This window comes from Cherax quadricarinatus, chromosome 7, assembly GCF_038502225.1.
Source record: "Cherax quadricarinatus isolate ZL_2023a chromosome 7, ASM3850222v1, whole genome shotgun sequence".
Taxonomy (NCBI): domain Eukaryota; kingdom Metazoa; phylum Arthropoda; class Malacostraca; order Decapoda; family Parastacidae; genus Cherax; species Cherax quadricarinatus.
Window position 1 is genome coordinate 40,065,675 of NC_091298.1, and position 19,737 is coordinate 40,085,411.

Below are 19,737 nucleotides of genomic sequence, written 5' to 3' on the forward strand. Positions count from 1 at the left end.
TACTTGGGAATTCTTCATTTGCCTAATTCTTGGGCACGACCTACTTCCACACTGAACAAATGTGACACTACCTATGACTGTTGCACCTCTCTTGCCTACAGTTTATAAGCTCCTTCTTCGCACGTATGCCGTATTCTATTCAAGATTGATGGACTGACCACATCGACTCAAGTTTGAGGGACTGATTACCTCATTCTCCTCCTGTTCTTCAAGATTTTCCTTTGTATGGACTGATGAAGCCTCCGTGTGGCGAAACGTTTCCTCAGTAAAGATACCCAAGAGTTGTACATGTGTCTAATTTATCAACATGTCGGTTCTCTGAACCATTCATCTACAAACCTGTCAGGCACTGCAACTTCTTGGGATCTTAATACTTGGAAATTCTTCATTTGCCTAATTCTTGGGCACGACCTACTTCCACACTGAACAAATGTGACACCACCTATGACTGTTGCACCTCTCTTGCCTACAGTTTATAAGCTCCTTCGCACGTATGCCGTATTCTATTCAAGATTGATGGACTGACCACATCGACTCAAGTTTGAGGGACTGATTACCTCATTCTCCTCCTGTTCTTCAAGATTTTCCTTTGTATGGACTGATGAAGCCTCCGTGTGGCGAAACGTTTCCTCAATAAAGATACCCAAGAGTTGCACATGTGTCTAATTTATCAACATGTCCATTAATCTTGCTTTCTCCTGCAGGATCCTGTTCCGAGTCGAATTTCCCTTGAAAGTCACTTTCATTGGCCGGGTTATTCTTCTTGCAAACATCCCCTGTTCTCCAAAAATTTTCCAGCTGGGTCATGTCATCTTCTCCTATTGCTTTTATGATGCTTTCAATTGCTTTTTTTTTTCCTTGTTTTCTTGCTTCATATGTTTCCCCTTCAACTTCCTGGAGCCCATACACAATGACTGACCTCTCCCTTTCATTCTCCCACTGCATATCCTTGTGTATCCACTCATTCAATTTAATTTCCTCCATTGCAGCTTTTCTTTCTTCAGTTTCACTATCTATTGTACTTGGGCTCTGTGGCCTGTCATTTTCCCTTCTCGGCTTTCCCTAGGCTCTGCTGCGGGCTGTTAAGGCCTCCACATATAACTTAGCTCTTTCATTTACTACAGTTCCCTCTGTTAGAGCTTCTACATGCAGTTTTGCTCCTCTTTCCCTACAGTCCCCTTATTTGTGACTGAGGTAGCTGTCTCTGATATCAATCCCAAAATGTTCTTTAGTTCTTTAGGCTGTTTCAGATTTTTCAGTTCCTTTTCTATTGTCTGTATCCTAGCCTCTGCTGCTATGACTTGCATCTCCCACTTCCTGCTTTCCATATCTATCCTCTCTTCCATTCTCATGTTAAGTTCTTCTAGTTTCTTTTCCCATTTATGTTCCCTTCTTGTGAGCTCTGCTGCCCAATCTTCCTTTGCAGATTCATCCTCCTGCCCCATGGTTTTCCTTCCTGCTCTCTGGCAACCCATTTTTTTTTTATTTTGATTGCCTCAGAATGGAAAACTTAGGTAATTCTGTGTGTTAGGTTAGTAGAGTGTTTGCCAGAGTGTGGGGGGGAAGGTAGAGGAGGAACAATGGACAGTGGCTATATGGGAGAGACGGGTGGGGAGGGGGATTTAGGGGGCTATATGGGGTGTGAGAAGGAGGGAGAATCAAGGGGGTGAATGGGAGAGGGAGAGGGGGGAAGGAGGGAGATGTGGGGAGGGGGAGGGTGACTGAGAAAGGGGGGGGATCAGGGGAAGGAGTGAGAGGTTGGTGGGAAGGGTGGAGTGTGTGGTCTGAGTCTGTATATGTTGGGTTTGTGGGTGGGTGTGTGGGTGTGTGTGTGGGTGTGTGTGTTTGTGTGTGTGTGTACTCACCTAATTGTACTCACCTAATTGTGGTTGCAGGGGTTGAGACTCAGCTCCTGGCCCCGCCTCTTCACTGATCGCTACTAGGTCCTCTCCCTCTCTGCTTCCTGAGCTTTGTCATACCTCTTCTTAAAACTATGTATGGTTCCTGCCTCCACTACTTCACTTGCTAGGCTATTCCACTTCCTGATGACTCTATGACTGAAGAAATACTTCCTAACGTCCCTGTGACTCGTCTGAGTCTTCAGTTTCCAGTTGTGACCCTTGTTTCTGCGTCCCCTCTCTGGAACATCTTATCTCTGTCCACCTTGTCTGTTCCCCGCAGTATCTTGTATGTCCTTATCATGCCTCCCATGACCCTTCTGTCCTCCAGTGTCGTCAGTCCGATTTCCCTCAACCTTTCCTCGTAAGACATTCCCCTGAGCTCTGGGACTAGCCGTGTTGCAAACCTTTGTACTTTCTCTAACTTCTTGACGTGCTTGACCAGGTGTGGGTTCCAGACTGGTGATGCATACTCCAGTATGGGCCTAACATACACAGTGTACAGTGTCTTGAACGATTCCTTATTAAGGTATCGGAATGCTATTCTCAGGTTTGCCATGAGCCCGTATGCTGAAGCAGTTATTTGGTTGATGTGTGCCTCCGGTGACGTGTTCGGTGTTATGGTCACCCCGAGGTCTTTCTCCCTGAGTGAGGTCTGTAGTCTTTGTCCACCAAGCCTATACTCTGTCTGTAGCCTTCTTTGCCCCTCCCCAATCTTCATGACTTTGCATTTGGCAGGGTTGAATTCGAGAAGCCAGTTTCTGGACCACATGTCCAGCCTGTCCAGGTTTCTTGCAGTCCTGCCTCATCCTCATCCGATTTAATTCTTCTCATCAGCTTCACAACATCTGCGAATAGGGACACTACAGAGTCTATTCCTTCCATCATGTCGTTCACATGTATCAAAAATAGCACTGGTCCTAGAACTGAGTCCTGTGGGATCCCGCTCGTCACAGGCGCCCACTGTGATACCTCTTTACGTACCATGACTCGTTGTTGCCTCCCTGTCAGGTATTCCCTGATCCATTGCAGTGCCCTTCCTGTTATATGCGCCTGATCCTCCAACTTTTTCACTAATCTCTAGTGGGGAACTGTGTCAAAGGCCTTCCTGCAGTCTAGGAAATTGCAATCAACCCGCCTCTCTCTCTCGTGTCTTACTTCTGTTACCTTGTCATAAAACTCCAGAAGGCTTGTGACACAGGATTTGCCTTCCATGAACCCATGCTGGTTTTCATTTATAATCTTGTTCTGTTCCAGGTGTTCCACCACTCTCCTCCTGATAATCTTCTCCATGACTTTGCATACAATACATGTCAGAGACACAGGTCTATAGTTTAGTGCCTCATTTCTGTTTCCTTTCTTAAATATGGGGACTACATTTGCTGTCTTCCATTTCTCAGGTAGTTGCCCAGTTTCAATGGATGTGTTGAAGATTGTGTTTAAGGGCACACACAGCATCTCTGCTCCTTCTCTAAGGACCCACGGGGAGATGTCTGGTCCCATCGCCTTTGAGGCATCAAGGTCACTTAGCATCTTCTGCACCTCCTCCTCGGTTGTTCGTATGCCATCCAACACTTGTTGGTATATTCCCTCTTGATGTTCCCGTCTGTGCTGTCTTCCCAGAGCCCTTCCTGTCTCTATTGTAAAAACTTCCTTAAATCTCCTGTTCAGCTCATCACATACCTCTTGATCATTTCTTGTGAGTTCTCCACCTTCTGTCCTCAGTCTGATCACCTGGTCTTTGACTGTTGTCTTCCTCCTGATGTGGCTATACAACAGTTTCGGCTCAGTCTTGATTTTCGGTGCTATGTTATTTTCATACTGTCGCTGGGCCTCCCTCCTTACCTGTGCATACTCGTTCCTGGCTCTACGACTGATCTCCCTATTTTCATGTGTTCTCTGCCTTCTGTACTTTTTCCATTCTCTATTGCACTTTGTTTTTGCCTCCTTATACAGTCGGGTAAACCAGGGGCTCGTTCTGGTCTTCCCATTGTTTCTGTTGCCCTTGGGAATAAACCTTTCCACTGCCTCCTTGCATTTTGTTGTTACATATTCCATCATTTCATTTACTGGCTTTCCTGCCAGTTCTCTGTCCCACAGAACCTCCTGCAGGAAGTTCCTCAACCCTATGTAGTCCCCTCTTTTATAGTCTGGCTTTTCCCATTCATCTCCTGTTACTCTCTTCACTTGTAACTCTACTATGTTTTCAAAGCACAGAACCACGTGGTCGCTAGCTCATAGGGGACTCTCATATGTGATGTCCTCAATATCTGTACTGCCCAAGGTGAACACAAGGTCCAATCTTGCTGGTTCATCCTCCCCTCTCACTCTGAAATTGTCTTTAACATGTTGGTGAATCTGGTTTTCCAGCACCACATCCAACATCTTGGCTCTCCATGTTTCGGGACCCCCATGTGGCTCCAGGTTTTCCCAGTCAATCTTCCTGTGGTTGAAATCCCCCATAACCAGCAACTTTGCTCTGCTGGAGTGAGCTCTTCTTGCCACCTCAGCAAGTGTGTCCACCATTGCTCTGTTGCTCTCTTCATATTCTTCTCTTGGCCTCCTGCAGTTCTGTGGTGGATTATACATCACTGCAATGACCACCTTGTGCTCCCCAGGCCCAAGTGTATATAGTAGTCCCTTTCTCCTGTCTCGTCTATGTGTGTGTGTGTGTGTGTGTGTGTGTGTGTGTGTGTGTGTGTGTGTGTGTGTGTGTGTGTGTGTTTAGTTATGTGTGGAATTATGTGTGGGTTTATTGTCTGAAAAGTAGGTGGAATTGTACGTTGGAGTGTTATGTGGAGTGTCAGTGGTTCCTTGCCTGACCACAACCTCTTGTGACCTGACCCCCACCCTCCTGGAACTTGACCCACACCTACTTACAATGTTGCCCATTATGCTTGTCCTACCACCTAGGCTTATAGTAACTTGCCTTGTTCCATAGATTACCAATTGCTGTTCCTTATTCTTTATCGTGCTAGGAGAGTTGGACCATTAACAATCGGCTTGGAGGTTAATTGGAACCTGAAACCCCACACCCATACAACCACTCATAGGTGAATACAGTACTTGCAATGCAGCTGTAGCAGCCTGTAGATTGTCCAGCTCGATGTGACGTCCTGACGTAGATCCTCTCAATTTCTTTTCATTATATAATGTGCCCTATTCACTGTATTTCTTTCACTGGTCACACGATTGTTTCACTTTGTTAACTTTCTTGGGTGGCACGTGGCAACGTCGCCTCACTCACACTAGCCTGCCCCTCTGACTGGGCTACCACGTTTTACTTTCTAGATCACTTACAAAATTGTGGCTCAGGCAGATTGTAAATCGCTTCAAGGAATTGTTCACTACCCTAACACACCTAACAACCCTTGCAGAACACTTGGGTGACTCAAAAACACATTAGCGGAGCAAGGGAGGCGTGACTCACGCACGCTGTGTCCCTACTGTGTGTGTGTGTGTGTGTGTGTGTGTGTGTGTGTGTGTGTGTGTGTGTGTGTGTGTGTGTGTGTGTGTGTGTGTGTGTGTGTGTGTGTGTGTGCGAGTATATGTGAGTGTGTGTGAGTGTTGAAATCTTCAGGTTACACATGATTGAAACACACTTGCAGTTAACTTAAGATTCTGCAGAGGAAACATCTGACCCGCTATATCACTCACTGACAGATCCAGTGTCGTGTCCAGTACCAGAGTACATCCACAAGTTTCAGCTGAGAGTGGAAACAGAGGACGCCTTTGACGACACTGCCGTTAATGACATCAGATTCACTTGCACCAACAATCCAGAGGTACCCACAACTACCACCCAGGTTGGAGATAAAACTTAACAGCATATATATATCACTTTCAGACCAGCATCACGTTGTAAGAAAGGAGAGCTTTAAATTTCTGAAGTCAGTTCAAGCAAGGGAGGTGAGGAGACATCTTAGGGAAGGGTAAATCTGATTACAACAAATAACAATGTTCTGGGAAATATAAGCATCTTCACAAACACAAAAGGGATAAAGATTCATTTAAGAAATATTGTGCATTGAGACTAATACGGCAAAATGACGTTTGTGAAAGATTGAGTAGAGATTAATATTAATAGAAAAGGACCCGCTTATAGGGTAGCTTTAGTATCTACTGTGACAGGAAAAGACATTATCGTCAGCAAGGTGAACACTTCTTATGAGTTAAGTTTGTACAAGTGAGACTGGCCAGTTTAAAAACAAACTGGAGAGATCTGAAAAGAAGCGGGAACTAGTGTCAACAGTTGAAATATTATCTTAATTATTATTAATAGTCTGAAAATTAGTTTAAGAAAATGAATAAAGGCAAAATATAGGTTTCTTCACTTTAGAAGCACATTCAGGATAGTATTTTATTTATGAAATTAGTAAAAATAACAGATGATACTGAGAGGAACTGCCATTTCAGAGTCGAGAAACTAATATAAGTTATCTAAAAAATTATAACCTGCCACTTTGAGATTCATTTTTATTGACCAAATATTTATGTTTGTCTGCAGAGCTCACTTTTTTTTTTAATTATTTCCGTCTTTTTCTAAAGTCTAAGGAATCTACAGGATTAAGGCTGATTATCTAACAAAAAGTAGCATCAAGATATAGAATAATCCCAAACTTATCTCACTTTACATAATTATTATTTAGAAATGCTAGAGGATTTTGTAAACTTAAACCTGAAGATCTGAAAAACTACTTAATTGTACAGAGAGGAATAGACATTAAATAATAATTGAATATTGGACTAGAAGGTTTAATAAACGTTTCAGAAAATGTTTCAAGATCGTGAACTATGAGAGTGTCTCTGCAGTACATGTATAATGTACCAAATACATGTAAGGATGACGACTATTTTTTTCCAGTTATAATAATTTTCCAACATAACAATTTTCAATGTTCAATGTGATAAACATCTGTCTAAAGTTGTTCAATGTGATAAACATCTGTCTAAAGTTGTTCAATGTGATAAACATCTGTCTAAAGTTGTCCAATGTGATAAACATCTGTCTAAAGTTGTCCAATGTGATAAACATCTGTCTAAAGTTGTTCAATGTGATAAACATCTGTCTAAAGTTGTTCAATGTGATAAACATCTGTCTAAATTTGTTCAATGTGATAAACATCTGTCTAAAGTTGTTCATTGCTCTTTTAAACCGAAGAAAAATTAATAGTCAGATATTTAATGAACAAATGAATATCACAGATTTTTTCCACGTTAAAGTTTAAAAAACTTAACACCAGCGAACCAAATAAAAAGAAGATAGTGTTAATATTGGTAGAATTACCGACTATATGTTAAGTAAAATGACACAAATGCAACTAATGTGGCATTTTATTGTGGCAACGTTTCGCTCTTCACGAGTTTTGTTGATCCATAACGACTTGATAAAGCTCCTGGTGAGCGAAATGTTGCCACAATATAATGTCACATTAGTTGCGTTTGTGTCATTTTACTTAACAAAAAGAAGATAACATAAAGAGTAACAGGAACACTACATGCACAGAAACACCAGAAGATGGAAGCTAAGTAGACGCATCTACAGGAACATGAGAGCAGAGTCCTAATGATCCTCACAGGTCTTTAATCCATCTCTGGAATATTCCTCAGGGATATTCCTGAGATGGCTAGGCAGACATCCAGTGAGATGAGCTGAACTACAGTGTCTTCAAGGTTCCCTTGAAAATAAGTAGAGATCACTGTAGGCAAGTGGCAAAGAAATCAGTTTCAGTATCTTCAGGAATCTTAAGATAATCTTGAGAGCGCTGGTAGGCGGTCACACTGAAGATACTGGCTGCCTGGTAGGCGGTCACACTGAAGATACTGGCTGCCTCGTAGGCGGTCACACTGAAGATACTGGCTGCCTGGTAGGCGGTCACACTGAAGATACTGGCTGCCTGGTAGGCGGTCACACTGAAGATACTGGCTGCCTGGTAGGCGGTCACACTGAAGATACTGGCTGCCTGGTAGGCGGTCACACTGAAGATACTGGCTGCCTGGTAGGCGGTCACACTGAAGATACTGGCTGCCTGGTAGGCGGTCACACTGAAGATACTGGCTGCCTGGTAGGCGGTCACACTGAAGATACTGGCTGCCTGGTAGGCGGTCACACTGAAGATACTGGCTGCAAAGTTCTCATCAAAACTTTATCCAGTTAGTACAGTTCTCACCTCAGTAACTCATTTCCGAGGCAGACCATACTTAAAGACTGTACTTAGAACTGAAGTGAGACAAATTTCTAAAGATTTTGATCTAGACAAATAAAATCTGCATTTCTTAAGTCAATGAAAAACAAGAACAAAAAATTTAACTTTAACTCTACGACCATAAAAAAAAAGTCATTCACGATACACAGAGCAAGAAAATACCTATAAATAAGCAGATTGTCAAAACAATAAAATAAGCTGACACAGCATCAGATGCATATGATACAACCTGAGCAAGAAGTGCAAGAAGAAGGTAAGAGACGAAAGTAAAAGAAAAGAACTTCCTGGTTACCTATCGAGCACCTGACGGAATCAACGCTGGAATACATGTGACGCTGAACTTCCACCCCCCTCGAGGAAGGTTCCTTGATGTTGATGAGGGGCTCTTGATTTAGGGAATTGGATCTGTGCTCTAGTTCCCCGAATTAAGCCTGAATGCCTTCCACATCCCCTCCCAGGCACTGTATAATCCTCCGTGTTTAGCGCTTCCCCCTTGATTATAATAATAAAAATAATGAACTTCCACCACCATTAACTGGGTAACGGAAGTGAACTTAACGAACGTCTCTGTCCTTAAGGTTACCAAAAAATATATACCTGATCTTAAAGGTATATTTTCTCTTATTGTGAATTTGTGTGCAACTCACAATCACTATTTCAATAAATTTGTTTACTTGTGTTTGAATATTAAGATTCATGTTGAGCAACTTACTTGTAAGAAAGTTTTTTTTTTTCTTCGACCGGAAACTTAGGAAATATTTTATTAACTTTCAAGTTAACAGGTTTTAATGTATGGCAAATTTCGAGTGTTCATTATTTAATTAATTTCTGACTGATTCAATATATTTAAGAAATGATACAAATCAAAGCTTCCCTATTGTTTATTTAATATCGTAGATACGTAAGACAGGTAGACTATACATGTGTTTTGCTAACTTAAGCATCATAAAACTCAAAGCTAATTGAAAAATGAAGCCAAACGCACGTTTCCCGATATTTTTTGTCAGCGACGGGACATGGAATTCAAAATTTTTTTTTTTGTAGTTATCACACCGCTCATATTAAGAAAGGCAACATTTTAGGTCTATATTTAAGGCACTTGGTATCGGAAGTCGTAACATTAAATTATATGTCGTCTTTCCCTGTTTCAGGTTGTAATGAGTGGAGGAGGAGAGTCGTGGGGTGTGTGGGGAGACTGGGCTTCCTGTCCCAATGATACCGCAGTCTGTGGCATCCAGACTAAAGTTGAACCTTATATGGGACTCGCTGTCGACGACACCTCTCTGAACGATGTTCGTTTCTTCTGCTGCCCCACCGTCTGGTAGCTGATATGTCATGTGTCTGCTGCTCCACCGTCTGGTAGCTGATATGTCATGTGTCTGCTGCCCCACCGTCTGGTAGCTGATATGTCATGTGTCTGCTGCCCCACCGTCTGGTAGCTGATATGTCATGTGTCTGCTGCCCCACCGTCTGGTAGCTGATATGTCATGTGTCTGCTGCTCCACCGTCTGGTAGCTGATATGTCATGTGTCTGCTGCTCCACCGTCTGGTAGCTGATATATTATGTGTCTGCTGCTGCACCGTCTGGTAGCTAATATATCATGTTTCTGCTCCTCCATCGTATGGTAGACGCCAGTTATTACTGTTTCTGCTCCATCGATGGTAGATGCTAGTTACTACTGTTGCTGCTCCATCGTATGGTATATATCAGTTACTACTGTTGCTGCTCCATCGTATGATAGATGTCAGTTACTACTGTTGCTGCTCCATCGTATGGTAGACGCCAGTTACTGCTGTTGCTGCTCCATCGTATGGTAGATGTCAGTTACTACTGTTGCTGCTCCATCGTATGATAGATGTCAGTTACTACTGTTGCTGCTCCATCGTATGATAGATGTCAGTTACTACTGTTGCTGCTCCATCGTATGGTAGACGCCAGTTACTACTGTTGCTGCTCCATCGTATGGTAGACGCCAGTTACTGTTGTTGCTGCTCCATCGTATGGTAGACGCCAGTTACTGCTGTTGCTGCTCCATCGTATGGTAGACGCCAGTTACTGCTGTTGCTGCTCCATTCTGTGGTGACTAGAAGCCCGTGTTCCAGCTGCTCCATTGAGTGGAAGATGCCATTGTATATTCCCACTGCTCCATCATGTGGTGGTAGCTGCCAGTTCCTGTTGCTTGCGGTCTGCCATCTCGTGTTGCTTAGTGTCAGTTAGTGGTCAACTTCTGTAAAAAAATATATATTGGAAAATATTATTAGCTAATAAAAAATGATTAAAATTTTGATTTGAAATTTAACATTATTACTTTGCCATATTTGTTGGAAATATTTTGATCATAGATTTGAAAGATAAAGTACATTTTACGAGACTTAATATAAATAGTCAAGTGAAAGCACCAGTTTAAATGCAAAAACCCAGGTTAACTATTCAGAAGAAGTGTAACTCAATATTTATTATTTTTTATGCTAGATTATATTTTATGTATAAGAATGGTATACAATACCAACAAGATAAAAATAAAGATACATGTGAAACATCTGGGTATCTTTATTGTAGACGTTTCGCCATCCAGTGGCTTTATCAATACAAATTCTAGGACATGATTTAAAGACAATAGAACTATATACAAAAGATGAGGTAATCCGTCCCTCAACCGTGGAGTTGGTGTGAGGATCACCGTGGTGGTGAAGATTCTGGAGCACAGGCAAGAAGGCGTCACCCTTCTTGCCTGTATTATTTTATATTATTGTCTTATTTTTGCCTTGATGCTGGTGAGGGGGGCTCTTGATCCAGGAAACTGAACTTATTTTTCCTTGCTATCAACCAATTTGATTGCCTCCAATTTTACCCCTGTTACAAACTACGATATCTATATAGTTTAAACATCTGCAGAAAATACTAAGATCAAGTTAGAGATCGCCCTCTAGTATCTAGCATGTTTATAGTATTGTATCAGCTTGTTAGAAAGTATTCTGGTCCAGTTAGCCTTTAAAAATATGATTAATTATAATAGTACTTTAGAATTGCAACTGATAGGATACTAACGAAATAAAAATTTTAGATGTTTATTAACAAAGTTGTCTAGGTGGACAAAATCAAAGTAGTTTTAAATAATTCAGGATATAAGTGACACTTCTCTTGTAGTGTAAAGTTAAATAGTTTATATAGTAGTATAGTGCTGAGGGCACATATATTATAGTGCTGAGGGCACATATATTATAGTGCTGAGAGCACATATATTATAGTGCTGAGGGCACATATATTATAGTGCTGAGGGCACATATATTATAGTGCTGAGAGCACATATATTATAGTGCTGAGAGCACATATATTATAGTGCTGAGAGCACATATATTATAGTGCTGAGGGCACATATATTATAGTGCTGAGAGCACATATATTATAGTGCTGAGAGCACATATATTATAGTGCTGAGGGCACATATTATAGTGCTGAGGGCACATATATTATAGTGCTGAGGGCACATATATTATAGTGCTGAGGGCACATATATTATAGTGCTGAGGGCACATATATTATAGTGCTGAGGGCACATATATTATCAGTATGACTCGCAAGTACCGTCTGGTACGTTCTTATAAACTATGGAAATAATACTAGCATATATAAGCGTGTGCGAGTGTGTATGTGCTCAAAGTTGTTCGTTTTGTCTCAGTAAGACTAGACTCGACTTAGACTTAAACCATAACAAGTATCCTGATCGCTAGTGCACTCAGCTCACACATTGAGGTCCGGAGATCGAATCCTCATTACGGCTGGAACTATGTTTCGACAGTTGTTGTCCATGTTCACCCATAATACTAGCATATATAAGCGTGTGTGAGTGTGTGTGCTCAAAGTTGTTCGTTTTGTCTCAGTAAGACTAGACTCGACTTAGACTTAAACCATAACAAGTATCCTGATCGCTAGTGCACTCAGCTCACACACTGAGGTCCGGAGATCGAATCCTCATTACGGCTGGAGAACATTAGGACGTGTTTCCATAAGACAGTTGTTGTCCATGTTCACCCATCAGTATAAAATGAGTACCTGGGTGTTAGTGGACTGGTGTGGGTCGCATCCTGGGATAAAACTGACCTAATTTGACCAAAATGCTCAGCATAACAAGCGGCTTTTTATATAGCAGTATGTCATTGAAGTCAGCTATGGTCAGTTTACCTTGTACTTGTTGAAATAAACATATTATTATTAATAATATTACTATTATTATTATTATTATTATTATTATTATTATTATTATATTACTTGACCAACAAGGCAACCAAAACAGCTTGCTTGAACAATATTGTGGAAAATATTGTATATTTTCTGAAAATACTGTGTATTTTGTATGTAAATTAGTGAAATATATTGTAGTTAATAAAAATTAATTTGTAAATAAAAAATGTTAGCGAGTGTTAGCGTCGCTTGGGGGGGGGAGATGCCATTGTTGTTTGGAATGGGGCAAGACAGACGCTAGTGAAATGTGGAAAAATTTCGTTGCTCTGGAGATTAAATTGTAGTTGAAACCTCTCAAATAGGAGCAGAAATTGTTGGAATTGCAGTCCTGCAGAATGTGAGAAGCAGGCGATTGGACAGGACTCCGAAATTATATGTGAAAAGGGATAATAGTTACATCTTCCCTCAGATAAATAATGTCTATATTTATGATGAAATTCTGGCCAGTATTCTCTTCATATTTTAGGCAGGGGTTTATGTGCGACACACCAAGTAATCTCCAGACAAACTGGTGAGTGGTATTAATATAAATTCTCCTTCTGATATATAAATGTGTATATGTAATCATTAATTCAATTCAACATACAGTCCATATATTTATATTAATAATTTTACCATAATTCCTGGTGAAGTGTATTTCATTTGAAATTAATATAGGTCCAGAGTTTGACTTGTGGAGATATGAGAGTAGTAGGTATCGAAGGGGGACATTTTTTGTGACGTAGGATGTCCTAAAATTCCTACATGTCTCTGTAACCCTTGATAAGGAATAATTATCGTTGTTACCAATTACTGGTATATATCTTATGAGGTTCATCCAGGTAATTTTAATATTTCACATATATGATGAACAATTCGCCGAACAATAATAATGTATATAGCAGCAGCACAGAGTCAGGAACAAGGAGACAAAATAACGACCATTACTGGGAATCATCAGCAGATCCTCCATGAAAGTCATAAAACTCCCTTAAAATACTGAATCTAAGTTCAGCATAACCAAGTCCCCGACTACGGCAGTGCTTAGATGCCACACAAAATAGGTCAGAAGCTTTAGCTTAGGACCTGGGTTGACTTAAAGTGTCGATACGACACACAACCTCAGGAAAACGACAAAGTTCACTAAGTCTGAACAATGCTCTGTGAACAGAATTACACAGAGCTACGTGATGTATGTTTCGACTCACCAACGAAATCATACTCACCAAAATAGAGTGTAAATAACAAACAAACAGAGATGAGAGGGATGATTCCAGGACTAGGAGCAGATGGAGAGAGCCATGTTCCCCAGACCAAAAGCACATGGAGAGAGCCATGTCCACCAAACCAGGAGCAGATGGAAAGAGAGTGGTGCTTGTCGAGCAATGACCAGCTATGGAGAGAGAGTGATTTCTCAACTACAATCCTCACATCAGGTGATATCACGTGACTCGCCCGTGGTACTGCAGAGACGCCGGCAGGTAAACAAGCGAACTGATAGTTAGCGGTTTACCAATGTGGACAACCAACCACAACTCTCGAACAGTGAGCACAGTGAAGTGTAAATGTTACATCCTTCCTAATGACATAGCTAAGTCAAATAATAGAATAAAGCAAGATGGTTTTATTTTAGCTATTAATGGAAATATCAGGAATATAAAATTATATGAAAGATAATATTCATCAAATATACATTATATACATGGTGTTCCTTTCAAGGGATGCAACAAGCCCTACTAGTTTAGCGCTTTAATGTGATTAAAAAAGCAATGGTGAATACCATCATTCTTCAATGGCAGATACAATGTACGAAATGGATGAAAAGTTTCGTTAGTTAGAGTTGTGCCGGCACAATTTTTGTTGGATTCTGTACAATAACTGGAAAATGTATCTTCCGGTCAGATTTAAACGATCAGTGTTGATGTCTTGATGTTAGGTTGAGTAAGTTTAAAATTGGTTTCTGGAAAATAATTAATCATTGATCTTGACTTCACTGGTTTATCCAACGTTAAATCTACAAAGTTATTATTTAAAAAATCTTTAAAGACCCTTGTGGATTTATAGTGACCTGTATTGGTTCCTATTTGTTTTTTCGTATATAAATGAAACTGGCAAAAATTTAAATGCTGGTTTTTATTCAATAATTTCTTATTGCCTCAGCTCTTTGCCTATATTTTTCAACGATGATAACTTGATAATTTAAATTCTGACTGACTTCAGGTTGCTGTGCTAGTGTATTGTTTGATATTGGTGCTTCTGAGATATGAAAATTTAGTTTGTCTTCAAAACTAGTATTTCTTATCTCAAATTTTTACTTGGTTTAGGGCTGTAAGTGTTCTGTTTAAAAAACTGGGTATATTAGTGATGATTGTGGATATCAAATCTAATTGGCGTCAGATCACCCGTACTGTTTCTTAACAACATTGTAAACTTATGCCACATACTGTATGAACTTCAGGCCACTGTACGAGCACTGGTATACCAGTGTACAGGGTCAGTGGTTTTGCCAATTCGGGGATATATTTGTCTGATCTCGCAACTATCGAAATACATCTAGTAATATTTGCTCTCCTAAATCTGGCAGTGTATGCACCTTACTGTGTTGACTGAATATTATACACCATCAAAATAGTGCTGTATTTCCAGTGGACAGTTGAGTGGAGTCCCATATACAGTAGTAAGAGATAAGACTCTCCCCTCACCCTCTCTGCCCACTATCAACCACAATTTTCTTTAGTCAGATTAATTTTAAGGCAGCCTTTGAAAATTTAAAACTTTATATAAAAGGAAAACGTCAAGGTTAGAATGGTTTCAGACCTGGAGTATACCTGGAGAGGGTTTCAGGCCTGGAGTATACCTGGAGAGGGTTTCAGACCTGGAGTATACCTGGAGAGAGTTTCAGACCTGGAGTATACCTGGAGAGGATTTCAGACCTGGAGTATACCTGGAGAGGGTTTTAGACCTGGAGTATACCTGGAGAAGGTTTCAGACCTGGAGTATACCTGGAGAGGGTTTCAGGCCTGGAGTATACCTGGAGAGGGTTTCAGACCTGGAGTATACCTGGAGAGGGTTTCAGACCTGGAGTATACCTGGAGAGGGTTTCAGACCTGGAGTATACCTGGAGAGGGTTTCAGACCTGGAGTATACCTGGAGAGGGTTTCAGACCTGGAGTATACCTGGAGAGGGTTTCAGGGGTCAACGCCGCCGCTGCCCAGTCTGTGACCAGACAACATCTTCCGACCACATCTTTCTATGACCCAATCAAGACACTACTCATTACTTCAAATTTATCTTAGCAAGAATTAAAAGCGCATTCCTGCCTGTAGGTAGACCTACTTGTTATTGTATAGCATAATGACAGTCCAAGATGACCAAACTCGACTCCTACAGTGCTTGGAATGTAGATGAATGGCTCAGAGAACCGACAAGTTGATAAATTAGACACATGTGCAACACTTGGATATCTTTAATGAGGAAACGTTTCACCATACAGTGGTTTCATCAGTCCATACAAAGGAAGGACAGGAGGAGTTAAGGTAATCAGTCCCTCAGCCTTGAGTCGATGTGGTCAGTCCATCAGTCTTGAATAGAATACAGCATATCTGTGGAGAAGTAGCTGACACAGGGTAGGCAGGAGAGGTGCAGCAGTCGTAGGTGGTATCACATTTGCTCAATGTGGAAGTAGGTCGTGCCCAAGGGTTAGGCAGGTGAAGAATTCCCTATATTTAGATCATGGAGCAGGAAGAGTGATCCAGTAGCGGCCAGTGAAGAGGCGGGGCCAGGAGTTGTGACTCGATCCTTGCAACCACAACTAGGTGAGTAAGTACAACTAGGTGAGTACGCACGTACACACACACACACACACACACACACACACACACACACACACACACACACACACACACACACAAAGGGATCTGGAGAGGTTGCAGACCTGGTCCAACAATTGGCTCCTGGAATTCAACCTCACCAAGTGCAGTCATGAAGATAGGGAGAGGGCGAAGAAGACCGCAGATGGAGTACAGTCTAGGGGGCCAGAGACTACAAACCTCACACAAGGAAAAAGATCTTGGGGTGAGTATAACACCAGGCACATCTCCTGAGGCACATATCAGAAAAATAACTGCTGCAGCATATGGGTGCCTAGCAAACCTCAGAACAGCATTCCGACATCTTAATAAGGAATCGTTCAGAACCCTGTACACTGCGTACGTTAGGCCCATATTGAACTATGTGGCACCAGTTTGGAACCCACACCTAGCCAAGCAGGAAAAGAAACTAGAAAAAGTGCAAAGGCTTATAACAAGACTAGTCCCAGAGCTAAGGGGATTGTCCTACGAGGAGAGGTTAAGGGAAATCGACCTGACGACACTGGAGGACAGGAGAGATAGGGGGGACATGATAACGACATACAAAATACTGAGAGGAATTGACAAGGTGGACAAAGACAGGATATCTCAGAGATGGGACACAGAAACAAGGGGACACAGTTGGAAGCTGAAGACACAGATGAATCACAGGGATGTTAGGAACTATTTCTTTAGCCACAGAGTAGTCAGGAAGTGGAACAGTTTGGGAAGCGATGTAGTGGAGGCAGGATCCATACATTGCTTTAAGCAGAGGTATGATAAAGCTCACAGTTCCAAGAGAGTGACCTAGTAGCGACCAGTGAAGAGGTGGGGCCAGGTGCTGGGACTTGACCACTGCAACCTCAACTAGATGAGTACACACACACACAAGGATATCAGAAATAATGAGAAGGTCAGGGTGAGCCCCTAGTTTACCCAAAGGTGTAGAGAGAGGCCAAAATCAAGTGTTCTAGAGAATGGAAGTAGTATAGAAGGCAAAGGACCCAGGGGAATAAGGAAAGAAATCATAGAGCCCAAAATGCATATGCGCAGGTAGGGAGGCCCAACAGCAATATGAAAATGATGAAGCAACGACAGCTAAATCTGACCCGAACCTGTTGTACAGCCACATCAGGAGGAAAACGACAGTGAAGGATTAGGTAATCAGGCTGAGGAAGAAAGAAGGGAGGTCACAAGTAACGACCATGAAGTATGTGAGGAGCTCAACATGAGATTTCAAGAAGTGTTCACAGAGGAGACAGAAGTGAAGAGGCTGATGAGTGAGCTAGATACCTCGAAGGCAATGGGGCCGGATAACATCTCTCCATGGGTCCTGAGAGAGGGAGGAGAGGTGCTATGTGTACCACTAACAACAATTTTCAATGCATCTATCGAAACAGGGCAACTACCTGAGGTATGGAAGACAGCAAATATAGTAACACTTTTTAAAAAAAGCAAACAGACACGAAGCATTAAACTACAGACCGGCGTCACTGACATGTATAGTGTGCAAAGTCATGGAGAATATTATCAGAAGAGTGGTGGAGCACCTAGAAAGGAATGAGCTTATTAATGAGAGCCAGCGCGGTTTTAGGGATGGGAAATCCTGTGTCACAGACCTTCTGGTGTTCTATGACAGGGTGACAGCAGTAAGACAAGAGAGAGCAAGAGATGTGGAGATTGCATTTTCCTGGACTGTAAGAAGGCGTTTGACATAGTTCCTCACTAGAGATTAGTGCAAAATCTGGAGGACCAGGCAGGGATAACAGGTAAGGCACTGCAATAGATTAGAGAATACCTCTTAGGAAGACAACAGTGGGTCATGGTATGTGGGGAGGTGTCAGAGTGGGCACCTGTGATGAGCGGGGATCCACTGGGGTCAGTCCTAGGACCGGTGCTGTTTCTGGTTTTGTGAACATGAAGGAATGAATAGACTCCGAAGTGTCCCTATTCGCAGATTATGTGAAGCTGATGAGAAGAATTCAGTCGGACGGGGACAAGGCAGAACTACAAAGGCATCTGGACAGGCTGCAGGCCTCGTCCAGCAAATGGCTTCTTGTGTTCAACCAGGCCTGGTCACAGACCGGGCCGCGGGGGCGTTGACCCCCGGAACTCTCTCCAGGTAAACTCCAGGTAAACACCAAGTGCAAAGTCATGAAGATTGTGGAAGGGCAAGGAAGACTGCAGACAGAGCACAGTCTAGGGGATTAGAGACTACACACCTCACTCAAGGAAGAGGACCTTGGGGTGAGTATAACTCCGATCACATCTCTTGAGGTGCACATCAACCAAATGACTTCTGCAGCATATGGATGCCTAGCAAAACTAAGAGCAGCATTCTGACATCATAATGAGGAGCTGTTCAGGACCCTGTACACTGTGTATCTTAGGCCCATATTGGAGTATGCAGCACCATTTTAGAACCCACAACTAGCCAAGCACGTAAGGAAATTAGAGAAAGTGCAAAGGTTTGCAACTAGACTGGTCCCGGAGCTAAGGGGTATGCCCTACGAGGAAAGGTTAAGGGAAATCGACCTGACGACACAGGAGGACAGGAGAGTTATGGGTATATGATAACGACATACAAAATACTGAGAGGAATCGACAAGGTGGACAGAGACAAGGTGTTCCAGGGATGGGAATCACAGGGTTGTTAGGAAGTATTTCTTTAGTCACTGAGTTGTTGGGAAGTGGAATAGTCTGGGAAGTGATGTAGTGGAGGCAGGATCCATGCATAGCTTTAAGAAGAATTGATATGATAAAGCTCATGGAGCAGGATGAGTGACCTAGTAGTAGCCAGTGAAGTGGCGGTGCCAGAAACTGTGACTCGATCACTGCAACCACAACTAGGTGAGTACTGCTAGGTGAGTACACACACACACACACACACACACACACACACACACACACACACACACACACACACACACACACACATACACTCACAGGAGAAAAGTGGTGGAACACCTAGAAAGGAATGAGCTTATCAACGACAACTAGCATGGATTCAGGGACGGGAAATCCTGTGTCACAAACCTACTGGAGTTCTACGACAGGGTGACAGCAGTAAGACAAGAGAGAGAGGGATGGGTAGATTGCGTTTTCTTGGACTGTAAGACTTTTGACACATTTCCACACATGAGATTAGTGTACAAGCTGGAGGACTAGGCAGGTATAACAAGGAAAGCACTGCAATTGATCAAAGAATACCTGACGGGAAGTCATCTGCGAGTCATGGTACGTGACAAGGGGTTAGAGTGGGCATCTGTGACGAGTGGGGTTCCACAGGAGTCAGTCCTAGGACCAGTGCTGTTTCTGGCATATGTAAATGACTTGATGGAAGGAATAGATTCAGAAGTGTCCTTGTTTGCAGACGATGTGAAGTTAATGAAGAGAATTCAATCAGAGGAGGACTAGGCAGAACTATAAATGGATCTGGACACGCTTCAGGCCAGGTCCAGAAATTGGCTCCTGGAGTTAAACCCAACCAAGTGCAAAGTAAAGTAAAAGGATACAAGTGCAACTAATGTGACATTTTATCGTGACAACGTTTCGCCCTCCAG

The 19,737-nt window shown here is 42.2% G+C and overlaps 1 protein-coding gene and 1 long non-coding RNA gene across 3 annotated transcripts in view; one reads left to right on the forward strand and one right to left on the reverse strand.

The window, feature by feature from the left end:
- Window positions 1–10,644, forward strand: part of LOC128686728 (uncharacterized) — a 111,800-nt gene extending 101,156 nt beyond the window's left edge. For both annotated transcript variants that reach the window (XM_070082395.1, XM_070082396.1), the window contains exons 6-7: window positions 5,562–5,683; window positions 9,256–10,644. In XM_070082395.1, coding sequence (XP_069938496.1) covers window positions 5,562–5,683; window positions 9,256–9,429 — 296 coding nt within the window. In that variant the 3' untranslated portion in view covers window positions 9,430–10,644. The remainder of the gene's footprint in view (window positions 1–5,561; window positions 5,684–9,255) is intronic.
- On the reverse strand, window positions 9,784–14,116 carry LOC128686729 (uncharacterized). The gene is made up of 2 exons (XR_008406696.2): window positions 13,553–14,116; window positions 9,784–10,332 (listed from the first exon to the last, which is right to left on the reverse strand). It is a non-coding gene; the product is annotated as an uncharacterized lncRNA (long non-coding RNA).
- Window positions 14,117–19,737: the final 5,621 nt, after the last annotated feature.